General features: G+C 42.8%; 1 protein-coding gene across 3 annotated transcripts; it reads right to left on the reverse strand.

Moving 5' to 3' along the window:
• Positions 1-2,579: 2,579 nt before the first annotated feature.
• On the reverse strand, positions 2,580-27,657 carry pik3cg (phosphatidylinositol-4,5-bisphosphate 3-kinase catalytic subunit gamma). Of its 3 annotated transcripts, none has more exons than XM_004082915.4 (24): positions 27,478-27,657; positions 24,718-24,933; positions 24,453-24,624; positions 24,110-24,372; positions 20,208-20,294; positions 20,024-20,124; positions 19,059-19,228; positions 18,789-18,976; positions 16,938-17,045; positions 15,503-15,587; positions 15,006-15,432; positions 14,842-14,940; positions 14,638-14,773; positions 12,692-12,757; positions 12,435-12,578; positions 10,226-10,307; positions 10,042-10,145; positions 9,804-9,950; positions 9,637-9,727; positions 8,542-8,672; positions 5,515-5,626; positions 5,277-5,434; positions 3,772-3,853; positions 2,580-3,535 (listed from the first exon to the last, which is right to left on the reverse strand). In XM_004082915.4, exons 2-24 carry the CDS (start codon positions 24,928-24,930, stop codon positions 3,336-3,338), a joined length of 3,366 nt encoding a protein of 1,121 aa, XP_004082963.1. In that variant the 5' UTR covers positions 24,931-24,933; positions 27,478-27,657; the 3' UTR covers positions 2,580-3,335. The 3 variants fall into 3 exon arrangements, with proteins under 3 accessions (XP_004082963.1, XP_011489179.1, XP_011489180.1); XM_011490877.3 differs by having other exon boundaries at positions 24,718-24,937; XM_011490878.3 differs by lacking the exon at positions 27,478-27,657 and adding an exon at positions 27,117-27,313 and having other exon boundaries at positions 24,718-24,937.
• Between the last annotated feature and the right edge of the window lie 159 nt (positions 27,658-27,816).

Genomic DNA, 27,816 nt, shown 5'->3' on the forward strand with positions numbered 1-27,816 from the left:
GTTTTCATTTTAGGAAATCGATGATGTCATATTTGCAATTAAAAAAAGAAAAAAGGAGTGAGCGTGGTGTCTGAATTGCGTTTAAATCCAAGACACTAAATAATTCGACACTATATGGTTTCAAAGTAGTTAGGGAGTAGGGAGGGAATTCGGATGCAGCCTAAGTTTAGCTTAGCTTGTTAGCTTAAGTGTGCTTTTCTGTTATTCGTCTCATCCTACTTTTAATATTTCTTTCCATTTTTTTATGCTCTAACAAGAAAAAAAGGAGAAGGTTGGAGAAGATACATTACAAGCTGCTACCTTCAACTGTTCCTTCTTGCTCTGAATGCAGAGGGAAAACATTAAATGTGTATTTATGCTCTTCAAGCCACTTAAAGACACCCACCACAGTCCCGCCCACGCATCATAATCATATACACGCACACATTACAGCATTTTACAATACACAGAAAGGTTCCACTTGCATTTGCAAATCACTGACAAGCATTTTAGCAGCCACTTTGCCTCCTGTGGGCGTCAACATTGGAGCTCCGCTGCTCTCCAACCCACAGCTCAGATCCCGCCATCAGCCACCAAGCAGGCCCTGACCCCGAAGCCCTTCTGACAAGAGAGGTCACGACCTGCTGCAGCACATCTGGACAGATGTACGGCACGCTGATTTCCCTCGCCGGCTGATCTGGTTCCCGGAGATAACAGAAAAAGAGGGTGACGCTCCAGTTTCCTCCCCTCCCACACCAGCCGTGTCACAGCTGAGGGAGGCCTCCTGCAGATGCTGCAGCACCAAAACAAGGAGTCCTCAAAATCATGAAAAGCCAAACGACGTCATGAAGGAGCAGACAGAGCCCTGGAGATCAGTTTCTTCTGCTGCACATGTGAAACTCTTTATTTATTTTGGGTTTAGAGGAGCTCTCGCTCAACTGGACCCAGACTGAGGAGGAACAAGGGGGTTCCTCTGGAAACGTAAAGGTGCAGAAATATCGGACTGTTCAACACATTGGAGCAGTTTGAGTCGTGAGGGACGTGCCTGTGGTGCAGCGACTCCCACTCTCTGCTGACGGTGGACACAAAGAGGAGAGCTGAGCAGAAAGGAGCAGAACTGCAGGGAGGAAAAGAGAACAATGTAGCCCGACGAAAGCGGCCGCCCTTTCAATCTTCTGCAGGGGTCTAGGTTGTTACTCCCTCTTGTGGTCAACTGGAATTATTACAATGAGCATATTTCTTTTTGGAACTTTTTGGAATTATTATGATAAATCAATATGCTAGCATTATGGCAATATCTAAACAAGTTTTTGTTTTATTTGTGAGAGAAAAACAGCAACGACATCCTTACACAACATTTGTGTCTGAAAATGTGTGTGTAGTCTATGCGTAACTGCAAGTACATGTATTTGTATGAGTAAATACTCCGGCATCTTCTTCCACATTTGTTCATTCTGTCCTGCAGAATTCTGCAATTCTGGACTGCAGCCAGATTGTCTTTGCAAATAGTCTCTCTTACTGCGCCTTTGACAGAAAGTTTCACCCCCGCCATCCCCCCCCCCCCCCCCCCTCAGAAAACGATGACATCACAGCGGAAAAAAACAAAAAAATGAATGGGACAAAATCTCTTATGGGGTTAAAGTCCGTCAACCAAACCCAAAGCACACGTGTCTGGGATCTCCAAAGAAAGTTTTTTTTAAATTATTATGGGATGGCCAAATGATCAATGGCTTGGAGGCCATATGGGAAAAGTAAAATTTTGAGCGATCTTTCTGAAAATTCACACAAACACACCGCCAAGTTCAGTCTAGAACCACAAACCCAAAAGTTACATCACTCTAAGAATAGGTCACCATCTTAATTAAAAAAAAAAAAATCTTTAGAACATTAGACAAATTTAAACTCCCCCCTCGGGATTTTAATCTACCGCCTCCAAACTCCTTCAGCATCATTGGAAGCTCCTTGGAATAAATGTTGGTTTTCAAGTTTGTGGATTTTGATTGATGTTAGTGTGGCGACCTCGCAAAAGGGGCGTTCCCCTTTTACCCACACATATTTTCCCCTAATATTGTTAAAATCTTAAACATGAATCCCTGGTTCAAGCTAAACGAAACAACATAACATACAGTATGACCATAATGTGGGCGTACTTAGCAAAAACTTTCCGTTGCCAAGGAAATGGAAAAGTTTACTTTTGCAGATTCTTCTAAAAGTTACATAGACGTGTTCGTCACCCCCAGGCAACCAAAAAATAAAACGGTTGCTATGGAGATAGACCAACAGAAAGGCTGCCATTTTGAAAAAATCTTTTTTTAAATGAATTTGTTATGTGAAGCTGTGACCAGGCTGGCAGAGGAGGGGTGAGGGTGGGGGCGTATAGTGGCCATTAAAACCATGAGTCTGGGTCAAAAGGGGGCGGCGACAGCGACTTAAGGCCATACAGCGCTGCTCAGGGCTTTAACCTTCTGTCTTTTTTAATCAGTGTAGGACATAATATCTGAAATGGTTTGATGAATCTTTAGGATCGTTCTTTTGAAGTATTCCATTATTTGTTATGCTTGAAATAAACCGATAAATCATAAAACAACACTGAAACAAACTCATTTGTTTTATTCATTTATTTATCTTTAGAGGCCATTAAAGAGGTTTAATAAACGATATTTTTTCCTCATAAAAATCAAACTTTTAATGAACTTTTTTTTAAATGAACTCTTTGACCTGGTCAGACTTTGCCTGCAGCAGAAATGACATTTTCATTTACTTGGAGGCTGTTTTTATGCATAAAAAAAAACAACAACAAAAAAAGTTAAGTGGCAAAAAAAAAAAAAAACAGGCCAAATGAGGCTGGATTCACCAGCAGAGCAGAAAGTATCGCTATGTTAAAGCAATTTTGTGCCTACGTTTATAAAAAAAAGGCAAGATTTGACACATTTCATGTTAATTAAAATCAATAAAAAGTCATCTTACAAGAAACGAACGACTCATACAGAAGTACAATAATGTTCTTGGAATAAAAATTCTGGTAATGTTCATGAAATCTTTAGTGGATTCATAACGTAAAAAAAGAAAAAAAAATCAATTTTTTAAATTTTAACTTAAAAAAGTAGAGAGAACTCCCCAAAGATGATGTCTAAGTTCAGGGTCCATCTTTGACTTGGTCACTCTGACGTTTTTGTTTACGTCAAACTCTTGGCACATTTTTATATGAAATAGAATAAATTCCTTTGATTTGGCTAAAAAAATGATCCTAATACTTTTGTTGCTCTGAAATAAAAGACAAAGTGCAAATTTATGTCAGGAGTTTGCAGACATTTCAAGTCATCACTATAGCTGCAGTTTTTTCTTTGGATTTGGTCCTAAGTGGATCGTTTTTCCACGCCCTGCTTGATCCCCAGCACTAGGTGAACAAACCAGTTGACCTGAACCATCCAGCCCTTTTCTCTGCAGATCTCTATCTGGTCCAGCAGGTGGCGCTGCGCCTCCTCCTCACTACGGCCGACGGTGAGCGCCTCGCGGATGTACTCGATGTCCTCTTTGCTGGTCAGCTGGGGCATACCTGAGCAGAGGGTTCAAACGCGTTAAACGGCAAAGCATTAGCTCTTCCCTAACTTTTTTAGTTTCCGTAGTTTTAACATAATTCCAGCTTTGCACCGTTATGATTTACAATAAAAAAGATAAAGAATTACAGTCGGTCAAAAAACATTAGTTAATTGGGCGTCACCGGCGACATCTCTAGTGTTAAAGGGTTAAAGATGTGAAGGGGCAGCAGTAGAGCAAGGCCAGGCGCCGCACCTGTCATCAGCATCATGGAAAACAAGATGATGAGGAGGTTGGTGTGATGACGAAGAGCCAGGTAAGCCTTCACGCACACATCCTGACGAAGACAAGACAGCACAGTTCATTTACATGTAAACACAACTGATTGGCATAAAGCTTGTTTATTATTTTTCCAGAAAAATAATACATTTAGGACGTCCTGGACTGAGTCAGGGACTGAGCCCCGGGCTGAGCCCCGGGCTGAGCCCCGGGCTGAGCCCCGGGCTGAGCCACGGGCTGAGCCAAGGGCTGAGCCAAGGGCTGAGCCCCGGGCTGATCCCCGGGCTGAGCCAAGGGCTGAGCCCCGGGCTGAGCCCCGGGCTGAGCCCCGGGCTGAGTCAGAGACTGGTTATTTTCCCTTCATTCTGTTTTTAGCACGGCAAGAACGACAAATGTCAAATCCTCACAGCAAATGTTTCGTCATCAGAAAGAAATTGTGACCCGACGGACTTTCAAAGTAGAATGTTTTGAGCCGTAATAACTGTAAAAGTGATAAAGAGAAATGAATGAACTTTTTAAGATGGTGTCACATGTATGATTTCTGTAGAATACTATCAGGTAGAGTCAACATCCCACAGTAGAAAAGTATTTCTTTATTGGATTTGATCAAAAGAGACCAAGAAGACGAGAACCAAAGGAAGTATCCATCCATCCATCTTCCTCCGCTTATCCGGGACCGGGTCGCGGGGGCAGCAGACTGAGCAGAGATGCCCAGACTTCCCTCACCCCAGCCACTTCCTCCAGCTCCTCTGGGGGGACCCCGAGGCGTTCCCAGGCCAGCCGAGAGACGTAGTCTCTCCAGCGAGTCCTGGGTCTTCCCCGGGGCCTCCGCCCAGTGGGACATGCCCGGAACACCTCTCCAGGGAGGCGTCCAGGAGGCATCCGGACTAGATGCCCGAGCCACCTCAGCTGGCTCCTTTGGATGTGGAGGAGAAGCGGTTCTACTCCGAGCTCTCCGCGGGTGACCGAGCTTCTCACCCTATCTCTAAGGGAGCGCCCAGCCACCCTACGGAGGAAGCTCATTTCAGCCGCTTGTATTCGGGACCTCGTTCTTTCGGTCATGACCCATAGCTCATGACCATAGGTGAGTACTGGAACGTAGATCGACCGGTAAATTGAGAGCTTTGCTTTTCGGCTCAGCTCTCTCTTCACCACGACGGACCGATAGAGCGACCGCATAACTACGGACGCCGCTCCGATCCGCCTGTCAATCTCACGCTCCGATCTTCCCTCACTCGTGAACAAGACCCCAAAGTATTTAAACTCCTCCACCTGGGGCAAGGACACTCCACCCACCGAGAGATGGCAAACTACCTTTCTCCAGTCAAGGACCATGGCCTCAGAAAGGGAAGTATTTACTTCAATTTGTTCTATGTGAAACTCGTTGATTCAGACATATCAAATTGAGATTATTTTTAAAACCCGTATGGATTTCTTTAACTGTGAAATCTCTTTGATTTGTTTTGTGTACATTTCTGCACCTGGAACTTCAGGAAGTGGGGGCTGCTTTTCTTTCCTGAAGTTCCCATGACGTACAGGAAGTCCGGAGTGAGTACGAAGGGAACCCACTCCTTACTGATTCCCATGAAGCTCTTGTAGTTCCCCAGGATGTGACCGAAGTCGATGTGAAAGAGGTTCCCTGCAGAAACACACAGCAGAGCAGCTTTTTCCTTCTGTCTGCTGACCACGCTGCTTCTAGAGACCAAAACGTGGAAAAACCTGATTCTGTGATCATGATGTTGTCGTTATGGCGATCCCCGATGCCCAGGACGTACGTGGCCACACAGTAGCCGCCACAGGACAACAGAAACCTCTCCACAGCCTGCTGGAACTACACACAAAACACACACACACATACAAATGCAGCTGCAGACTCTTTAGACAGTTTTTAGTGAAACAGAACAAAGATTTTATTCAGAGAAGCTGCAGAAAAATAAAACGACAAGAACAAAATTGCTTTATAGCTGAACTGCTATTGATTGTGGGGATAAACAGTAATAAGTGTGTGAGTGTGTCTGTGTGTGCGTGCAGGCAGGTGTATATGTGTGTAAGTGTGTGTGCAGGCAGATGTGTATGTGTGGGTGTGGATGTGTGCATGCGTGTATGCAAACATGTGTCTGTCAGTGGATGCGTGTGTGTACACATGTGTATGTTTGGGTGCAGGTGTGAGTGCGCGTGTGTGTATGTGTGTGTTTGTGTGAGCACTGTAGCATCAGGAAGACCCTGAGCAGCTTCCTTCCAGTCTGTCACGCTGTCACTTCCTCTTTTTTCATAAACAAACAACTGTCAGAAACAAAACTGCATCGATGACATCACACACACACACACACACATTTTGTGCACAATACCTGTCCAGACAATCCAGGAGATTAGATTCCCACATTTGAATGTAGATTCAGATTAAGATTAGTTTTATTCCCATAAGGGATGATGCGACTATGAAAACCATTACTTTTTTGTCTGCTTTTGCGTTTTAAGACAAAGCACAGGATTCGATGACCTTAAAGCCAGATGAAAATATCACGACCGGGAAATCACAAACACGACCTCTGACCTTTGCTGTAAAAGACGACACTGGAAAAGGCTCCTGTAAAGTTCCACTGATGCCTTAAAAACACACATTTAGTTTGACAAACCGGGACTTTTCGACCGTTGGTGATTCTGTCGCGGAGAAAAAAACTGCTTTGCTTCCATTTTTGCAGCAAATGTTGTAAAGGGTTGCAGATCGGAGCGACAGAATCAGCAGATTCACGTTGATTGTTTGAGCACTCCACAGCTGTGAGGCCTTACTTATCAGTGCAATGCTGCTTTTCTCCGCTACAGAATTTGCTGGAATGACATCAACTGCATAAGTGGTTGATGAGTTAGTCAAAAGAATGTAAACATTGGAGCTGAAGCTCAGGGGGGTATTCCAGAAAGCAGGTTATGCTAGTTACCACGGTAAGTTTGAGGCTAAGAAGGTGGATAACCTCAGCTTTCGGTTCCAGAAATGGAGATGTGTTTTAGGGTATGTCAAGTTCCCATGGCAACTCATGCTCTGAACATAACCTGGTCTGGAGCAGGTTTAGTTGAGGTTAGTTTGTTTTCAGAGAGGTGAAGCAGCATGGCGTGTCCATTTGAAGATGATTTAGTGGATGAAGAAGCTCAGATAATACTTTTTCCACCATGAGAGGGTGATAAGACCACATTTGGATGTTGGAAAAATAAACTTTTTACTTTGATCTAACTTCATTATTTGTTTCAGTTAAGATAAATCGGTTTTTTGAGTTCAATCAACTTAAAAATAATACAGTTTTCAGACATTTATTTTACTTTCATTCAAATTAATTCAATTAAGTAGGTGTAACTTTGGTGCTGCTGTTAGATCAGCACCGCAAGGGATTGTGGGATACCATTCCCTTTGCCTGTCTGGGCGGATTTGTTTGATTCTTTCTGCACCATAAGTGAGAGGGGAGAAGAGGTTGATGAGTTTTTTTAGCACTGCTAGTGCTGTGTGACATCGCAAGAACTGAAGTTAGAATCAGAGTAATAATAACTGAATGTAAGTTATATATTGCAAATCTACACTGTCATTCATTTTAACGATGTAAAAATGAGAATATCTGCGGCCTCAAACTTAGACATATGAGAGTTCATTAATTAAGATGGAAAAACATTTAATTAAATTTGAGTAAAATTCCATTTAGTTAGATAAATATGTAAATTTGAGTTGTAAAAATAATTATTGAGTTGGATAGACGTAATGAATTAGGTTAAACAAATTTAACTCAATTACTTGTTCCCAACAGCAGTAATTAATTTAAGTTTGCAAAGTTGGATAATTTTTATATATATATATATATGCGTCACAATTAAAATAGAAATGAGATAGAAACTCGTGCGTTTACTTTGTCTGTTCTTTTTCTCCAAGCAGAAACTCTCTCTTTTGCTGATGATGCAGTCGTGTTACTTTTTTGATGCCGTATAAACTTCATACGTCGTCATTAAAATCTCTGAATCCCCCCTTTGAGATTTGCATTACATCTGAACCTTACCGTAATGATAAACATCCAGAAACTTGTTTCTTTATGCTGCCTTCATGGTTTTACCCCCCCCCCCCACTTCCTATGATCACCCTCCTATCCCCCCCCTAACATCCCTCCCTCTTCTTTCTTCCCTACTTTCCTTTTCCATCCGGTCCAACACAAAAGATTGTCAAATATGATTAAAATCAATAAAGTTTGGCCTCGATTACAAAAGGGGTTTATTTATTCAGACATACCTCTGGTTTGTCTAAAGATTCATAACCCCTGTTGTTAAAATTAAATATGTCCAACACAAGAGGCCTTCAGCTCTCATCTGTCTGCCCAGCTGTTGGAAGGACAAGTTAAAAAATAAATAAATAAATAAAAAATCTCTGAATCCGTCTCACTGAAGTGTAGCGCTCTCTTTTTCTCTCCACGCGTTTCCATGGTGACTACGGTAATCAGCGATCCATTGAGAATGTCTTTATGTACTTGCCCTGCACGTGCATTAACCCAGGGTTAGCAAGTCGAGCATAATTACGCCAATTCATATCCGGTTATCCGGTCATATCCCCCCCCCCGGTGTTAAAGGGTGAAACTGGAACCAGCCAGTTTGTTCCTTCACCACCTACTGGTCACTTACAGAACTGACTTGGCTGTGGATACTTTAGGATTAAAAAAAAAGTCAAAGGCCATGTCTGAATTCATTCCCTACTCCTGTTGCACGTCACGTCTGCCGTACCTTGTCCTCGCTGACGCACTTGTCCCGGAGCCACTGGTGCAGAATTTCATCTTTGAAAGCGCCCGTGCTTCCGACCACCCTCTGCTGGATGTTGGCGATGGTGGTGGCGTCTTTTACGATCTCAATCATACCTGCATTCCCCAAAAACAGACCAATCAGACACGAAGCTCTGAATGGACTTGTAGTTGAAGGGAACCGCGTCACGTTATAATGTTTCTGTTTTTAAAAAGGCTAAACTGATTTTAGCTTCTTCTAAAATACAGGAAACAATGATCAAACTGAGCTTGAGATAAAAAGAAAAGAACATGGGAAGATGCTTTTGGTACGAGGACCTTCAACACTGCAAAAACTTAATGTTAAAGGGCTTATACTGCTGTTTTTAAGTCTTCTGTAGTTAAAAATATCCATGTATGTGATACTATAGATTACCTTTGGCACACAAAGGAACTTTTTTTTTAAATTAAATATGTGTTCTTTTCCAATGGTAAGATGACTCGATCTCTGAGGCTCCGCCTTTCCCTCCTTGTGGGTGCCGCGCATTTCATGATGTCATCCTAGAGCCGGCCTCAGCAGCGTGTCTGCATCTCGCCCACGAAAACAAATCTCATCCAAACTTTTGCAAAGATGGATGTGCACATTGTGCACATAAAATAAAAGCGTTTAGTCGATCACCGCTAGCTCCACTGAAAAAGTGGGTGTGTCTGTTAGCCTGGGGGCGGAACTGCAGCACAGACTCTTCACTTTGTGATGTCACAATGTGAGAACCCGCTCGTTTTTGTGGATTAGAGAGAAGGGTTTTAGAAGAATACTCAAAAATGTGTGATTGTCTCATAATATTCCTTTGGGGTTGTGTTTTTGTGAAGAATTAACGTTATAATACACTTTAAACTCAAAGACCCTTCAAAACCCCCCAAATAAGAGGGGTTTTTTAAAACCCCAGTGACACCTGGTGGTTAAAGATGGACAAATGAGAGAGTTTTTCACCTGTTGATGGAATAACAAATAAAGTGAATTCAGAAATATACTACTTAGGTTTAGTTTTCCGGCCATATTGACCCTCAGAAATCCTCTGGAGTCCAGCTGAGAGTCACTGACCGATCTTGTTGCCGGTGGAGATGCAGCCGTACGGTAGCAGACACAGATCCAGACACTCCGTCTCCCAAATTGACTCCATGATCAGCAGAATCTAAAGGGATTCATGCAAAGTTTAGCTTCCCTCACTGATTTACCGTCAAGAAGAAATCAGCAGATTGCTCCCCCACCTGCAGGATGAGCATATCCTGTCTGAGGTCATCGCCGTCCTTGAAGATGATGCCTATGGGGTCTTTGGACAGGGTGGTGGGGTCGGCTCTTTTGAACTGCAGCCATAGGGGCTTCTTCTTGGACGCCATCACCTTACACTGCTCTATCTGCAGCAGAAACAGACACTTCCACTTCAAATCCCACCACTTGTGTCTGCGTTCCCGTCTGCTTTCGTTGGACAGAGTGTTTTCCTCTCACCAGCAGGGCTCCAGCTCTCAGCCCCGGGTCGTAGGGGACCCTGAAAGTCTCCGGGAGACCAGACGACTGCAGAGTCTCCAGCTTCTGACGTAACTGAAACACCACTGGGAACCACAAAAAGCATGTTTCAATGGGACTCTTTAAACCACACCAAACTCTTCAGAGCTTCAGTTCACCAGCTTACCCTGCGCCGAGACGTCATATTTGTCAGCAGCGATGGCCTTGATGTCCCTGGTGACTTTCTGCAAAGCCATGGTCATCTCCACCTGGAGAGCATCACCACTTTTCACCATCTCTTTATTAACTCCAGCAGCAATCAGACTATTTACCAGCGACACCATATTATTACCAAAAGTCTTGGCTCACCCATCCAAATGATCAGAATAAGGTGTCCTAATGGCAACAAGTAAGCCCTCAGGCATGCAGACTGTTTTTGCAAACATCTGTGAAAGAATGGGTCGCTCTCAGGAGCTCACTGAATTCCAGCGTGGAACTGTCACAGGACGCCACCTGTGCAACAAATCCAGTTGTGGAATTTCCTTGCTCCTAAATATTCTACAGTCAACTCTCAGCTCTATCAGGACAAAAGGGAAGAGTTTGAGAACAACAGCAACTCAGCCACCAAGCGGTAGACTACGTAAATTGATGGAGAGGGGTCAGCAGATGCTGAAGCGCAAAGTTTAAAGAGGTCCCCGACTTTCTGCAGTCAATCGCTACAGAGCTCCAAACGTCATGTGACCTTCAGATTAGCCCAGGTCCAGCACGCAGAGAGCTTCATGGAATGGGTTTCTATTGCCAAGCAGGTGCATCCATCCACACATCAGTCGGATGCAGTGGTGTAAAGCACACCACCGCTGGACTCTAGAGCAGTGGAGACGTCTTCTCTTGAGTGATGAATCATGCTCTTCAATCTGGCAATCTGATGGATGAGTCTGGGTTTAGAGACTTCCAGGAGAACGGTACATTTGGGACCGCATTGTGTCAAGTGTGAAATTTGGTGGAGGAGTTATTATGGTATGGGCTGTTTTTTCAGGACTTGGGCTTGGTCCCTTAGTTCCAGTGAGAGGAACTCTGAATGATCCAGGATACCAAAACATTTTGGACAATTCCAAGCTCCCAACCTTGTGGGAAGAGTTTGGAGCGGGTCCTTCCTCTTCCAACATGACTGTGCACCAGAGCACAAAACAAGCTACATAAAGACATGGAGGACAGAGTCTGGTGTGGATGAACTGGACTGGCCTGCACAGAGTCCTGACCTGGACCCCATAGAACACTTTTGGGATGAATTACAGCAGAGACTGAGAGCCAGGCCTTCTCCACCGACATCAGTGTGTGACCTCACCAATGACCTTTTGGAACAATGGTCAAACGTTCCTATAAACTCTCCTCAACATTGTGGACAGCTTTTCCAGAAGAGTTGAAGCTGTAATAGCTGCAAAAGGTGGACTGACATCATATTGAACTCTATGGAATGGGAGGGGACGGCACTTCAGTTCATATGTGAGTCAAGGCGGGTGAACCAATACTTTTGGTAATATAGTGTACCTTTGCCTTAACCTCAACTGCCCTTATGGGTGGGAATTGACAGAAAATGGGCAAACCTGTGCAGGGGACGCAGGTGGTTTGATTGAATTGTCCCTTAAGATGACTGGCTCAAAGGAACTGCAAGACACACCTGCGCTCCCCTTCCCCAAGATTCTGCCGCTCCTCTCAGAGACCCTCCACGGGTCCCAAAACGGGTCAACCCCTGTACGTGTTCATGTGACCACGGGCTAAACAGTCTTGAATACAAGGTGCTTCCAGAAGTCCCCTCATAGGTTTGACAACATTCTTTTTGAAAAAGTCCAGAGCTGGTATGGTACATCCTACAATGTAATCAAAGTAGAATAAAAAAAACACCTTTGACTATAAAAGAGCAAAGGATGATGGGTTTGGTCACATGACCCCCTTTGGCTTAAAGCTTCTTTTTTTAGCTGATTTTGTGTGGAAATGTCTCACCCAACCCTAACATTTCAAATAGTAGGTTAAGTATTTGAACACCTCCTGTCATGACGTCACCTGTAATAAAAAAAACATTTGTGCACAATTTAAAGATCAAATATAATATAAAAGAGTGTACTTCCTGTGTAGTTTCCATACAAATCAAATCAAACCAAGAAAGTGAAAAGCATTCATAAAACCATGTTGAAGTTGGACCATTTCACTCTGAACTAGAGGAAGAATGATTGCTCGTGTAACAGACCCTCTAGTGGTCATTTGCTGTATTGCACCTGATTGTAGTTCAGTTTGAAGGCCAGAGTTGATGCTTGGACAAAGACACATATTACTGGTGTAGGGTTACTCATGTTTCACCACAATCCCAAAGGAACATCAGCGTTTTCTGCAGTCGTCACCTGCTTCCTGAAGTCCTGCAGCATGCTCTCACCACAGCCACGTAAGTAGGCCTCCAGCAGCACAGCGTACCTCTGCTGGTAGTGCATGGACTGAGCGATCTCACTCCGCAAGAACCAGAAGAGGAAATGGCCAATCCTCTTACTCTGTGGTCAGAAATACACACAAAATACAACTTTCACCAAGTTCTTTTCTGATTTATGAAGTGTGTTGTTGACAGTAAAATGGAAGCAATCCAAAAACACTCGTTCCCTCTTACCCTCAGAGCTCTCTTCAGCAGGAACCGGACCAGAGCGCTGTCGTGGTAGGGCTCAAACTTGACCGCCTGCAAAAGATGTGCACACACCGGTAATACGTACTCTTCTGCCTTTCAACCATTGTGACCCTGAACAATAACACAATCCACACCTCGTCCTCATTTTGTTCCACAACCCAGAAACCGGTTTAACATCTTAAGATCTCATATGTACTCAGGACGCCTTGAGAGTAGGATTGTATGGCAGACTTTGTTCAGTCAGATTGAAAATGACAACTAAAAATCATCCTCCCTTCAGTTTGGTTTTCTATCACACTGCACTTTTGAAACTTAAATCAAACCACCTAGAAACAACATGCAGTTACAGGAGCTGACAGATAGGGGGCAGATATATGCCAAAACATATTTTGACCAGAAAGAAAAAAAGACGGGGGGAAAACCTGACTATTATCAAAGGTCATCCCACCATTGAGGATCAAAAGCTGCCTTTTGCACGGGGCTGCGCGGTGGCGCAGTGGTTAGCGCTCTTGCCTCACAGCAAGAAGGCCCCCGGTTCAAGTCCCGGCTGGGGGACATGAAAAACACAGCATCAATGGGGGACTTTTCTGTGTGGAGTTTGCATGTTCTCCCCGTGCATGCGTGGGTTTTCTCCGGGGTCTCCGGCTTCCTCCCACCATCCAAAAACATGCTACATAGGTTGATTGGCAACTCTAAATTGTCCATAGGTGTGAGTGTGAGAGTGAATGGATGTGTGATTGAGGATATTCTACCCTGCGACAGACTGGCGACCAGTCCAGGGTATCCCTTGCCTACGCCCAAGTAGCCGGGATAGGCTCCGGCAACCCCTTGACCCCGAAAGGGAATAAACGGTTAAGAAGATGAATGAAAGCTGCCTTTTGCTCTGGGGAGCTCTGATGTTCATATACTTTTGAGTTTCTTTTCAGAATAACAGCTTCAGAGAAGGACACAGGCAGTGACGAGACGCTAAGAGAGCAGGCCCTAAAAGTCCTCAATTGCTTGGTGATTTTATCAGCAAAGGTCCCGTTGATGAACAAAAACGAGTATACACACACACACACACACCACACACACACACATATGTGCATCTTTTTTTTCTTCAACTAATAAAACACACATTCCAAGCAGAAAAACACAGACAAAGACAAGAAACCGATCAACTCTGAAATCCTTCCGGTAGACAAACCTCTGGAGGTTCAGAACACAAACAGTTCTTCCTGCAGCCCTACAGACTAGTACTCTCAGTTCTACTCAAATCTCCTCAGCTCCCATATTTTGTTTCCAGTGTTTACCTTCAGAACAGACTTGTCCAGGGTTTAAAAATAGATCACACAGAATGACACATGCAAGACCTGCTGTGAGTCACAGAAACACCTTTGCAAAGCAAAACAGGCGGCCACTCTTTAGAGTGAAAGCAAAATAAAATCATGCAAACCTTAATAAAGTTTATGCAAAACAAAGACTAGAAATAATCCGCAACTACCCGACATGAATGCTGGGAAACAGGAAAGAATGTTTGCACTAAAAGCTGACTTTAGTGTTTCTATCTGTGCTCTAATGCATACGGGGTTTCTGCATGAGGGTGCACTTACCAGCCTGTTTGAGTGCCGTTTTACAGAATAACACACTGCTGATGCATCTCAGCTCAACAATGTAAAGGAGAAAGTCATTTTCCCATTAGACCAAAGGACCTTTTGCTGTACCTGCAGCTGATAACTCCTGCTAATGCAAAGCTGACCACAGAACTTAACATAAAAACACAGAAGGACAAGCCAGCTCCATCCTTCACAAGCCTGCGACTCGTCCACAGGGGAAGAGCCATTAACCCTGCACACAGTCAGCTGGGCTTACTTATCCCCTCAGAGTTTTAGTGGAAAAACCATCCGAAGTAGAGTACAGGAGAGAACAAACACAGGGATGAAAAGACCAACCTGAACGAGCTGGAGAAGATACCGGAGCACGTCATCGTCCTCCAGGGTCTCCAGCTTTCTGACAGCCATCGAACGAACGTGGGAGTCGGAGTAGTGGCAGTCCAGCAGCTGCATGGCCAGACCAACATCCAGACCACTGCAGAAGAAAAGGGGCCTTTAGGAATGCCATGCAGGGCCTACAGAGGTAGAGGTACAGAGTTTCACCTTGTGTCCCAGGCGTTACTGCGCTCCAAGAGGCGATGCGTCGCCAGAACATCTTCCTGTTTCCCCCACTTGACTGAGCCCAGCAGCTTTGGGTAGGCCCTACAAGACACAGCCGTTAAAAACAGGACACTGAACTCTGGAGTTTTTCTGGAAGCTAAAATGACCTTGGATCGCGCATACACTCCTGCCGAAAGTGCCAGAGCAGCTCTTTGTCCTCAGGACTGAGGGGGTGTAAGGGGTCCGTTGACACGATGGCCTCAAACTGCTTCTTCAGGTGGTTTGGCATCTCTCTCTGACCTCTCTCCCCTCCCTCCATCTCCTCCCCAGCCCCAGAGTCTCTACCCACATCCCTGCTCTTGGGCAACACCACAGGGTAGCAATACTTGTCCAGCAAAATGGCGACGGCCATGGAGGAGGACTTGTCCGGGTTGGTGGCCGAGGTGAGCTTGTCAGCGTTGATGCTGCTGCTGCTCTCGTCGCTCTTCTCCGGCATCTTCCACATGTGGAGGATGAACTCGCCTTGCCGGAGTAGAGAGCGATGGTCCACCAACAGCAGGTTGACGTAGAACAGGAGACGATTCTTGGTTTTTCCTGAGAACAGACCAATAAAACATTGTCCCATTGCAGAGCTTCAAGGCATCAGATTGGGACGGGTTTTTACCTTCAACGCTGCCAGTTCCTGCTGAGTTGTCGTAGTGGGAGCTTCCTTTGGAAGCTGGTGTCTGGGTTGGTTTCCCACAGATTACCTGGAGGTTAAGTCAGAGTTTGATAGCATCAACCCATGAATTTGCTTTATCTTATATTTCATGGTCAGTAACTTTACTTTGGCAACTGCTGTCCAGTTTCAGGCGTGAAACACAAGACGTTTAGAGCCATTCAAACTCTACCATCACCACGAATACAGAAAAAAAAAATCTAAGGATTTATCAAAATAGGGAAGTAGAAGGAAGAACTCTGATGCATAAATGTGTGGTTTCTGCTCAGTTCTAATAAAAAAACCTGAAGGAACAGCACTATGAGGTAAATTATAACAATATCAGAAGCCCAAAAGTTCTTGACATGAACCATTTTAAAGATGCCAAGTCTTTTACTTGACCAATGAGTCATGCTTTTAACAGAATAAATGAAATTTAAAGGCCAAGAAAACAACTAGAAATAAGTGATCATTCCTTAAGTAAAAATAAAGAGGCACTCAAGGACCTGGAATTGTGTGCTCTGCAGATCAAATTCAAACACAAATAATGCTGTGAGCAGCGTTGAATGGCTCTCCCCATTCACCGACGCCCAGCATAACGTCCTTGACCTCCCCAGCTCTGCTGCTCTAAAGCTCTAATGAGCCAAAGCCTTCCGGGCCGGCTCCCTAAAACCAACACTCGGCCCTTTATGGCTTTTTGCTACCATGTCAGTGATGTCATACATGCTGCCACTTTCACAATTTTGGTGACTCTCTGTAAATGTTTGGCGCTTTCACATTTTGCCAGTCCGTGGGTCAAAGGTCATCACCATAATGAGCTCTTGGATTTTCTTGACTAGGTTTCGGTGGGGTTTGACATGGAAAATCGGACAAAAGGTCACGCCCTTTTAGGCAAGTCCTTGATTTTAACCTCTGACACGTGCACGTTAGGCGCCGCCGTGATGTCATCGCTTTGGGGGTGGAGTTTATTACTTTAAAATAAGGTATTTTTCACCAAATTGGATGTGTCTGGAAGTTTGGTGAGCTTCCATGCAAATTGTTTGCATAAGAATATAATTTCAGTCAAAAGGAGGGGAAAAACAAAAAGAACACTTCCTGCAATAACAATACAGGCTTTTTTCAAACCATAGGTGGTGTGTGGTTTTTTGTGTCTGTTGATTCTCTTTCCTTTGAAGGTTTTTTGAATATTTTTTTCTTCTGTCGTTGCGATTATAATGTGGTCCGTTGCACACATGTGTGCTTGAGGCAAAACTAGGAGTGTTTTAGAAGTTTGATCCACTGCACATTACAATGTTTGTTGTGTCTGGGCTATATGGTTGTGGGACATTTTGACCCATTGGTTGAGCTGAGACCGTTTAGCCTCAACCACCGTCTGCTGGTTACACACAGCACTGGGGTTTACCTGCAGGTTCAGTCGCGCCCCTTTAGGCAAGTCCTTGATTTTAATGTTGAACTCCAACCAACAGTTCCACAGCACCTCTTCATTGAAGGTCTTGGAGGTCGTCCGCTCCTGCAGAAGTTCATTGAAAAATGAGCAGGAAAAAAAAGTTAAGTTAACGTCCCATTAGCTGTCACACACCTAGTCTTGATCCGTCCCCAGGGGGAGCGGTGAGCCGCAGACACAGCCGAGCTCGGGAATCATTTTGTGGTTTTACCCCCCAATCCAACCCCTTAATGCTGAGTGTCAAGCAGAGGGGCATTGGGCCCCATTTTTTAGAGTCTTTGGTATGACTCGGCCTGGACTTGAACTCACAAGCTTCCAGTCACAGGGCGGACACTCTACCACAAGGCCACTGAGCTGGCCGGATTTTGCGAACACTACTAAAAGTTGATCAGTTGTAAGACTTTCAAAGAGAATTCTTCTAAAGGCTGTGACAGCTGTTTTCAAACACAGACATTTTGGTTCTCCCACTACTCTGTTGTGGCAACAACATCACCACTTCCATGTGAGATTCAAATCATGTTTAAAGTCAACACTGGCGCGTGTCATTCAGCATTGTTTAGAGTTTCCTCTGTCGTAAACCTGCATCAGGAATGAATCGACTTACTGAGAATTCCCGTCTAACAAAGCTTTACACACAGCTCACGCTTTGTGGATACTAAAAATATGTTCTGGATACTAAATCATTTCGCAAAAGGTCGTGATAAAGGCTATGTCACAGAGCCACAATGTACATTTTGCACATTCTCCACCTATGAAAAATGTCTGTCTTTCGTGATGAGGGGCGCAACGGATCATGGATTATCTGGGATCCGTCTGGATCACCAGCCATGATTTGGCACACACGTGTCCCGTGGATCCCACCCATGCGCGCGTTAAATTAAATTATTTTAGCATGCGTCAAAGACGCTGCTTGACGTTTGTCCAGAAGCTCCCGTCGCGTGTGGGAGGAGCTTCCGTCAAAGGTTTTTATCGACCTCATCACGGAGGACACGGACAATGAGGTCGACTTATTTTGAAGGACTGTAAAAAAGCGCTGGTGCACTGAGAATCATTCAGAACATCCTGTATGGGAATATCTTGACTTCAACGATCTCATTCATCTTTATAACGAGGCCTTAATGAGCAAATATTTTGATGTGATAAACATTTATGTGTGTATATATTTGTTTTGAAGTACTCTATATAGGTTTATATAATATAGGTTTATTAAATATTTGTTTTAAAGGTTTTCAAGAAATGATTGTAGGCTTTTATTTGGTTGTTTTTCTTGTTGCTTTTTTCCCCCAGTCAACTGATCCGACGGGTTTTTTCATTTTGAGCTGTTTAAAATTTTTGGTTTATGCGAACTTTGCGTAGTTTATACGCAATTATTAATCAAATCTTACTCAATTCTGCGTGATATTTGCAAGATGGATTTGCACATTTGTGTCTCTCCACAACTGGTCCATGTATGTCTACATACTTTTCATGCATGAACCACCGATGTAGATGTTTTACGTCGCGTAAACGGCGCACACATCATGTTAAAATTATGTAATAACATGAACAAATCCCTAACTGCATATAAACAGCACAATAATCCCAAACGGTTCATGTTCTACGTTGATTTACGTGTTCTTTTCGTGGTTTATTCGTGCTTCTTCCATCGTTTTAACGTGGTTCATTTCTGTAAAAAACTTCACATACAGACACAACTTTCTCCCTTTTTCCACGTCTGACCAATTTTCATCTGTGCAATATGTGCAAACTACACATAGTGGCTGATTGACACAGTCTTACGAGAATGACATCAAGTGTCCTCATAGTTACCTGAGCTAAAAGCTGCTGTCCGTGAAAAATGCTGGCTTCTATGAAAACCACCAACTCTGGGACTTTGGGGAGGGTGGGGATGTCTATGCCCAACACCTTTACCCTAAACTTCCTGTTACAGTCCCACATGGAGATGGTGAACACCCGTTCATGATCTTTCTCATCGATGGTCAACTGTTCGTGGGTTCCTAAAAAGAAAGTGAGAGTAAGTAAGCAATCAAAGGCCCACATGCCGTTACAAATGAAGCTCCTGTATCCAGAATTAGTGACCTGCAACTCCGGTACAATCGTCCACTTGAGCCCAGTCCTCCTTTTGGACCACATCCAGTTCTGGATCAGGTGGTTTCTCTAGAAGCAGGTGGATCTCCTCCCCATTTTTGAGACACTGACGAATCCAGTTGAAGTTTTGGAGAGGCTTTTCTCCGTACAGAAACTCTTCCCTGAGTGAAGAGATGCAGAGGTTGCTTCTTTCATGGTAACAAAAAGCAACCAAGACACGATCCAGTCGGGTTCTTTCTTTTTACTGATGGTGCCATGTATTTACTTTTACCACTCTGGGGTCATTAAAGATTTTGATTTATTTACATTGGACTGATGGTCTTTGGTTTCATCCAAAGAAGTAAAAACCCAACCACCAAATAAAACCACTACAGCAGATTTTACTGTTGTCGTGAATAGAAAATACTAAGCATTGACATTGATGTCCAGGTTCATCTGCTGTTGGATCACAACAAAGACCCAGTACCTCCCTGCTACAGCATCCAGGGTTGGATTGGGGGTTAAACCATCAAATGATTGTCCAGCAATGCCCACCCCCGTTTTCTGAGACCAACTTATGGAACTTTAACTTTCTTTACTTACATTTTTGGAAAAAGTTTTTGATAATGCGAGTCAATAGGAAATTTCTCCATCATGAAAACAGCTTCTGGTGGTCATTGGAGGTACAACAGCATTTGCTACATTCCAGTCTGCTTCAAATCAAACTAAATGTGAGGACTTGAAGTTGACCCATGAAATAACAGTTCCCGATGGAAATATTTGAAAAAGGCTTTCATAAACTCTTAGTGTTTGTGGTTTATGTAGTTTGTCCATTGTTGGATCAAAGGCTCCACAAACACATTTAAACAAGCACAACGGCCTGACATCTTCTTCTATTGGGAACCTTGTTAGGTTGTACTAACATGGCACTTCTTCCAGATTAAAGCAGGACAGTGGTACATAAACACCTGCAATACCTGCCACACACACGCAGCACAAAATCCGCCTCACACACGTCGTCAGGGATTCCCAGCAGAACCCTTTTATTTGCAGTTTTGGCGAAAAAGCTCGCCAACACCTGAACAAGAGAAAAAAATAAATCAGAAAATCCAGCAAAGTAACTGTAGAGGGCAAAAAAACCTGGGGCAGAGAATTGTGTACCTGTGAAGGTGTGTCATTGATGGAGACCTTGATGGTCTGGCTGACCATACCAATGTGGATAACCACCAGGATGTGACTATTATTCACCTGGGCGAAGCAACAAAGCACAAAAAGAGGTAGCGTTATAAAACTGAGAAAGAACAAAACCCAAGACTTGTTTCCTAGAGATCATACATGTTTTTGTTTTAGCATTTCGGAACCAAAAAAAATGAATGACTTGAGCTGAACAGAAACATAAATTAAAAGTGTTACTTTGATCAAGAAATTCAAAGAAATTCTGATGAAGATGAGCCAAATAGTAAGCACAAGTCAGGAAGTATGCTCCAGCTGACTGCAGAAAATTCCAAATTTGGCCCAAAAATTAAAGAACGTCACTTTCAGAAACATTACCAACTAACAGGGCCTTAGGAGTTGACCCTCCTTCATTAAAATAAACCACCTGATGGCAGTGGACTCTTTCAAACTGTCAGAAATAATTACCAAATAAAAGCTAAGGATCCAGGCAAAGCTTCCAATGAGCGTTTACCATCAAACGTCTCATTGACTTTGGCACAACAAAGTCACAACATGAGGATGTTGTGTGGATTTCCTGTGATGCAACTGCTTCTGTTACAAAGTAGGAGAGAAAAAAGTGCGACACAAACTTCTGTCTTTTAGTATTTTTAGTGCACGGCTTCCTGCTACAGCTGTTCACCCCCAACGGAGGCCCAGAGATACAAGAGTGCAGCTCAGTTCTCATTTTTGTCACCACAAATAGGCATGAAAGGTGTACAGATGGGTACGGTGAGAATTGATCAACTACCGACAGTGTCAACAGTGTTGGTTAAAACCCAACAAGATAATGTTGTTAAAAAAGGAATAAAATCGACCAGGAAGTCAATCAGTTCCTGTCAAACCCCATCAGTTTCTCTTCCTTTTGTGTCTCTTTTTATGTACATGTGATGTAACCAAAAAGACCTCCAATCGCAAGCTGCTTCTACCGAGGTGAGTCCATTCCAAATGCCTAAAGGTGAATAAATTAACATGAAACACTTTTATTAACTACAAAGAACAAAACAGCCTAAAAGACCCTAAATGCAGGTTTTGAATGTTTGAAGCTGTTATTGGTTAGATAATATAAATCATTCAACCCAATGTTTTCCTGTTTCTCTTTATTTTATTTCTTTATTATAGTATCTTCCACCATTTTTCTCCACTTTACTCCTTCTGCAGTTTTTCATCTATTTTAACCATTCAACTATTCAAATGTTCAACTCTTTCAGCTTATTCCTGCCATGACTTTTGTTCCTTCAAATCCTTGAACTTTTCAAGATATTCCAGGATTTTTGCCTCCATGGAAACACACGAGGAATCATTGAAAACATTTTGCTTCTATGGCGTTTTATCGCTGCCAATAATTGAACTGGTGCAAAGACAACTGAGCGGGTGTATTCAGGAAGTGAGTAAGCGAACCTTACAACTGCGCAAATGCAATTCTGACCGAGGCTTTAATAGAAAATAAACGGTGAGAAAAACTTACAGCACAAAAAAAAAGTTAGGATTGCAGGTAAGCAGTTGTAAAATGCGGGGTCCCTCGGTCAGATTTGCGCCTGCGCAGTTATAAGGTTCACTCACTCCCTTCCTGAATACACCGGTCAGTTGTCTTTACGCTCTTTCAATTAATGGCAGCCACGAAATGCCACATGCTTCTTTCAACCGTTTTAACTTCAACATGCTGTTAGCTAGAGACACTGTTCAAACTACAAATCATTCACAAGACTTTAAACTGATTCCAATTCTTTCAGATTTTTTAAACATGTTTCAGTTTTTGAAATATAAATCTTTAAGGTTTTTGGTCATTTCAACTTTATAATAGGTTTCAATGGGAGAGACTTCCGGCATTTTCACCAAAGTTTACCCTGTTACGAAGCTTCTTATTTTGGCATTTTTTCAGCTAGATACACAATTAAAATGCTCACAATGCTTTGGACTACAACATATTTTAGTCTTGTGATCGTGTAATTTACAGTTTTATCACAAATTGACTTCAAACTTTGATTACTTTTGGACGATCTCCCCTGCTCTGGTGTGACGTCACACGCTGTGCCGGTCGAGGAAAAAAGCCTTCACCAAAGCTCTTTCATGTCTGGAATGTCAAAATAATTCCTATAAAAAAATATATAAAAAAGTGTTTATTTTTGTTGGCTTTGGCTTTGCTGGTTCCATACCTGGCTCTGGCATTTTTCACACATATATCTTTCACTTTATTCATGGTCAACTTTGATCATTTATCTATTTAATCTTTATTTTTTGCCAATTATTACCCTTTAAATTTCACTTTTATTCAGCAATATAGCATTCAAAACTGCATTTTCTTCTGGGAATCTAGCTCTTTCTAGTTTTTAAAGACATGTTGATTTTGTTGATTAAAAGAAATTTTAATTTATAGTTCATTTATAACTAATATCTAGATTGTATCCATTTGTGTAAAAAAAAAAGACTGAGACTCTATTGTCTCGTCACAAAGTTATTATAATTTTTTAAATCTTCTTTTAAAATCATTCCCAACTTCTTTACGCCTCTCATCTCCCTCTCTCTAACATCCCCTTCTCTCCTTCTCTTTTCCATCCAACAAAAAATGCATACAGATATAATTCATATAAATAAAGTTTAGCCTTAAGTACAAAAGGGGTTTATTCAAATATACACCTAGTGTGTCAGAAGAACCATAACCCTCCACTGTAACAGTAAAAAATGCCCAACACAAGAGGCCTTCAGCTCTGATCTGTCTGCTCAGCGGCTGAACAGGACAAGTTCAAATAAAAAAGTTTAATCTTTTGTGTATCGAATCGTGAACCACGTATGGAGATGCGGATCCAATAGTATAACAATAGCACAACCCCTAGTCATAAATCCTAACTACTAAATGCAGTAGTTAATCCAACGTGGCTTTGATCCAACAGAGAATTTGGAATTTTTCAGGAAATGATGAGGAAAGCTGGAAGCAACTGTCAGCCTTCCTCTGAAGCTTTAGGATCATCGCAAGCAAACAAACAAATATCTTGTTTATTTTAGACATTCAAGCTATTTAAATGAGTGGCAACACTTCAATACAGGTTCCTTACAAAGATGTCAAACATTCCTACCCCACCGGCAGATTTTCTTCAAGTAAGCAAAAATATTTGCCACTGGGGTCAGAAAATGTTCCCTTTTTAGTTCAAGAAAGAAATTCTAGTCACTAAGGCATGTTTTCTCAATCTAAGATTACTGTTCTATTAAAGAACTGGCTTGATAAGATTATTTTTCCTGCCAGACAGAAACTCTCGACAATAGAAAAACTTGATTTAAGACAATTAAAACTCAAATTTCTTGATTTGAAAAATGTGCAGAAGACATTCTATCAAACAGAATTACTTCATCACATAGAGAAGCTAAATTCAGTCTCTAAGCCAGTTTTGTCTTTATTTTAGAGAGAAAAATGTAGATTTATGTTCTAAGAATACATGTTAGTTTTGGATTTTATGAGGATTTATTCAAATGGGCCAACTTATGCCAGTAAGATATTATTTTATTTTATTCTAAAATGAGTCATTACCATCTGTTACACTAGTTTTTTGTCAATTTTTTGAAAATAAACTACAGTTAGGTTAATAAAAACTCCAAAAATACTATTTTCAAAGAACTAACACAAAAATACTTTGTGTTGGGCTGCTTATCATTCAGTGTGAAGTCATTTTGTCAAACCGTTTTTTTAGTTTTCCTATTTAAATGCTTAAATGGAGTCTTCAATTCTAGATCGATATGCCTTTTTCTATCAGACTTCTCAAGTATCATTTGAGACTCTAGTGATTTTTCTCCTTCAGATTAGTGTTCCTTTCCTCTTTCTTCAGAAAAGCCAGCTCACCTGGAGACTGGGACCTCACCTTTGAGAGCAGATGCTCGGGCAGCGGCTTGCGGGTGACCCAGGGGTCCATGGAGTAAAGCTTGGGGTCCCGGTCGGACAGCTCGATGCGTCTGGGCGTCAGCAGCTTCCGGCGTGTGAACTCCAGCTCGTCGTCATGGACGTTGCTGACATCGGTCACGTCGTAGCCGATCAGGCAGTTCAAGTAGCGCTGGTACTGCAGGGACTCTTCAGACAGCTGCGGGCGGGTAACCATCTGGATCCGGCCCACCCCCTTCTTCAGCGCTTTGGGAACACAGGACACGTCTTCAGCACGACCGGGAAACATCATCAAAGTCTCTGTCTTTGAGCGGTGGCGGCGGTACCTCTCCAGTAGGGAATGCAGTCCAGAGTCTGGAAGACTTGGTGCTTGTCGTAGATCTCACACACGGTTCCTTTCTTCTGATAGAGCAGGATGCAGTGGTCAGGAGACAAGCGCTGGTAGAAGTCAGGGCAAAGGTTTAACGTCACCGCCTTCATCCACACCTGAGCCTTCACCTGGGTGACAGAAAGCCAGAACCCATCAGTCACTTCAACCCCAGGCAGGCGAAAAAACTCAAAGTACCCCTCAAGGGGAAGTCATGGGTTGACCTGCTCCACAGTCCAGTTCCCGGCCACGTCCAGCGTTAGGATGTCCGGGCCGCTCCCGCTTCGGGCCGCAGAGGGCATCACAAACTCAATGGTTATCTGGTCCATGGAGACGCAGGAGGACGACGTGATGGCTTTCTTTCTCCTCCTCCTCCTGCACTCTTCTCGCGGCACTTCAGGCTCTTCGTCGCTCACCTGGATCGACTGCCTGTCCATCCCCTAACTCCCAAAAACAACATGGTTCCGGTGACTACCTTGTCATTTCCATACGTTCGGCCTCCTCCTCCTCCAGCGCCTACATTTAGGTTTACAGCAGTAATGCGTTTTCATAGAGGTTTGCATGATTTCCCACAAGCCTTTGCTCGCTGGAAGTGTTGACCTTAGCTTCATGCAAAACACCTTCATGGGAAGAAACATTCGATCCTGCAGTGACTGCATTAAAATCCTACATTAGGTTTAGATCTTGGTCATGTCTAGTCTGAAATTGTTTCAGTTAAAACAACCACAAACCATGACATCTCCACCTCCGTGCTTCTCCAATGTTTTTAGCTTTTAACCGCCATGAGTAATCCATCTTTTCAAGTCCTCCTATTTTCACGCACAGACGACCATGACCTAATTAGCTAGCTGAGTTTAAGCGTTTTACCACAAGTTCATGACCTTTTGATGCAGCGCATCTTAGAAATAATTTTATTACAGACAGGATATGACATCACATTGACCAGAAACAGTTTAAAGTCCCATTCAGATCATGCATGGATGGATGGATGGATGGATGGATAGATGGATAGATGGATAGATAGATAGATAGATAGATAGATAGATAGATAGATAGATAGATAGATAGATAGATAGATAGATAGATAGATAGATAGATAGATAGATAGATAGATAGATAGATAGATAGATAGATAGATAGATAGATAGATAGAGCTCTCTGTTTCCAAGCTCTCCCACTATCTTACAGTCCCTCACAACCTCAACCAAACATTACGGGTTCAACAGAAACGAGGAGCGATGTCTGAGCTATCCAGCCGTACAGTTTGGAGCCCGACACTCAGACAAAAACAAAGAATCTACAAGTGGATTCATCAGAATGGAGCTTGCTTCACAAACACAATCTTTTTCTAACTGTGTTATTGTTTCCTCTGCTCCTGATTCACAACGACTTGAATGAAGAAATACTCAGAAATGCATTTTTAAGCCTCGATTTCTTCACATCTGTCCTCCATCGTCAGAGAAATGACACAAGAACATGTTAAAAACACTCAAAATGTGACGATTTAGTGGTTTAGTTAAACATACATGTAAGACATTTTAAAGGTTCTGCAAACACCCCACTTTTAATTCTTTAAATGTTATTAATCAGAATCAGAAGTACTTTCATGATCCCACACCTGGTAAATTTGTGTGTTGCCATAGCAGTAAACATAAGAGAATATAGAACAATATAAAAAAACAATAGTGTAGCAGAAATGTAAAGAAATGAGGCGGTATAATTTAAAGACTATTAACAAACAGGTAACCATGTGCAAAAGTCATCTGCTACACTGTGAGTTACTGTAGAGTTGAATTATCGATTGACTCATCTCACTCCTAACCTCCAGATGCTTCAGATTAGCTCCAGCTCTTCAAAATAGAGCCGGAAATCTGCAGCTACACACAATCTGCATTACAATCCAGTTGCTGGTAATTAATTCCACCTGGCTAGCCCTGTACCAGCAAAACACAGAGCGTTAATCCCTGTTCCAGCCTTTCAGAGTAATCAACAGTCATTTACCAAATTACACATGATCCATTTGAATGGAGGCAATCATGAAACACTTCCTGTTTGGTAATCAGACACCTGATGAAAAAGTCGCCTATGGCTGCACCTCATCGCCACACTGAAAACATTGAAGTACTACACCTGAACTTTATGGTTGTAAGTGCATATAGACCATGTACGTGTGGTGTAGAAAGTGTACTAACTGAATATTTCTTCAGATTAAAATGGAACATTTTAAGTTTACAATACATAGATGGTATGTAAATAGTAAACTTCACGTATTCTGCATCACTTTTATTTTGCTAACTAATTCAAAGGGGGTTTGTTGTCATCTGCACAGTAAGGAAACGGGTTTCCTGTACAATGAGATGCTTACTTATCTGCTCTGAGTGCCAAAAGGTTAAAGGTTAAATAAAATAATGATAGGATATATACACAGGATGTCTGAAACACTCACGCTAATATTCTAATGTTCTTCCTGTCAAAATAAAAGCTTTAAAGGTCCAGAAAGACAAAATAAAATGTAACTATCTGTTTGACCACCAGGATGTTTTAATGAAACTGACAGAAAACAGAGATGGGGGGGGGGGGGGGGGTTCCTGACTAACATTACAACATTTATATTGTCACCTACCTGCGCCTCTTTTGATCATTGATAAATATTAACTGCATCAATTCCTTCCTTAACTACATGTTAAAGTGTTTTTTCCTCTTCACTGAATGTCCAAAGGCCCTTAGTTCCGTTTCCCTTCTGCTTCTGCAGAATCAGCAGAGGAAGCGAGCGAAGCAGGAAGCAAACGTGATACATGTTTCTATAAAACCCGCTGTTTCCCACCGACCCGCGGCTTTCCAGTCCCGTTTGGGTTTAAGCGAGGGGGGGCTGCCGTAAAAAGGGGCTAAACTCCGCGCTGACGTCAGCTCACGGCGGCCGTGTAACGGGACCGCGGCTGCCGCAGCAGGAGTGGGAAATGTTGACTTTTTTTCATTCGACTCACCAACTGAGACAGACGGCGACGAAAGCCGGAGGTCCGAGCGAACACTTCCACATTGATGCGACACCAGGACAGACCGAAAGCCGGCTTTAAAACACTGTCTAAACTTTGCCTGCAGACGCCGGGGCCAGGAAATGGATTTCTTCATCCGAAAGTTGTCACCGGAAGAAACGAGGACGGAACTTCCGGGTTCTTTCAAAATAAACTGTTTGTTTTCGAATTCTGTTCTGACTTTATTTTACAGTAAAAACTTTATTACAGGTGTGCTAAACCCTAGTCACGCAACAAGACAGATGTTTTTTTAAACATTATTCTGTCAATAAATAATAATCGGGAAGTAAA

The sequence above is a fragment of the Oryzias latipes genome, chromosome 23 (assembly GCF_002234675.1).
Source record: "Oryzias latipes chromosome 23, ASM223467v1".
Taxonomy (NCBI): Eukaryota; Metazoa; Chordata; class Actinopteri; order Beloniformes; family Adrianichthyidae; genus Oryzias; species Oryzias latipes.

Bases quoted from the DNA above. Each gene is read 5' to 3' on its own strand.
- pik3cg (XM_004082915.4), bottom strand. From the start codon at position 24,930: ATGGACAGGCAGTCGATCCAGGTGAGCGACGAAGAGCCTGAAGTGCCG. The intron at 14,941-15,005 runs GTCATTTTAGCT...TGTGTCTTGTAG, and splicing joins GAGTGTATGCGCGATCCAAG to GGCCTACCCAAAGCTGCTGG. The intron at 12,579-12,691 runs GTAAGAGGGAAC...TTCTGACCACAG, and splicing joins TGCTGAAGAGAGCTCTGAGG to AGTAAGAGGATTGGCCATTT.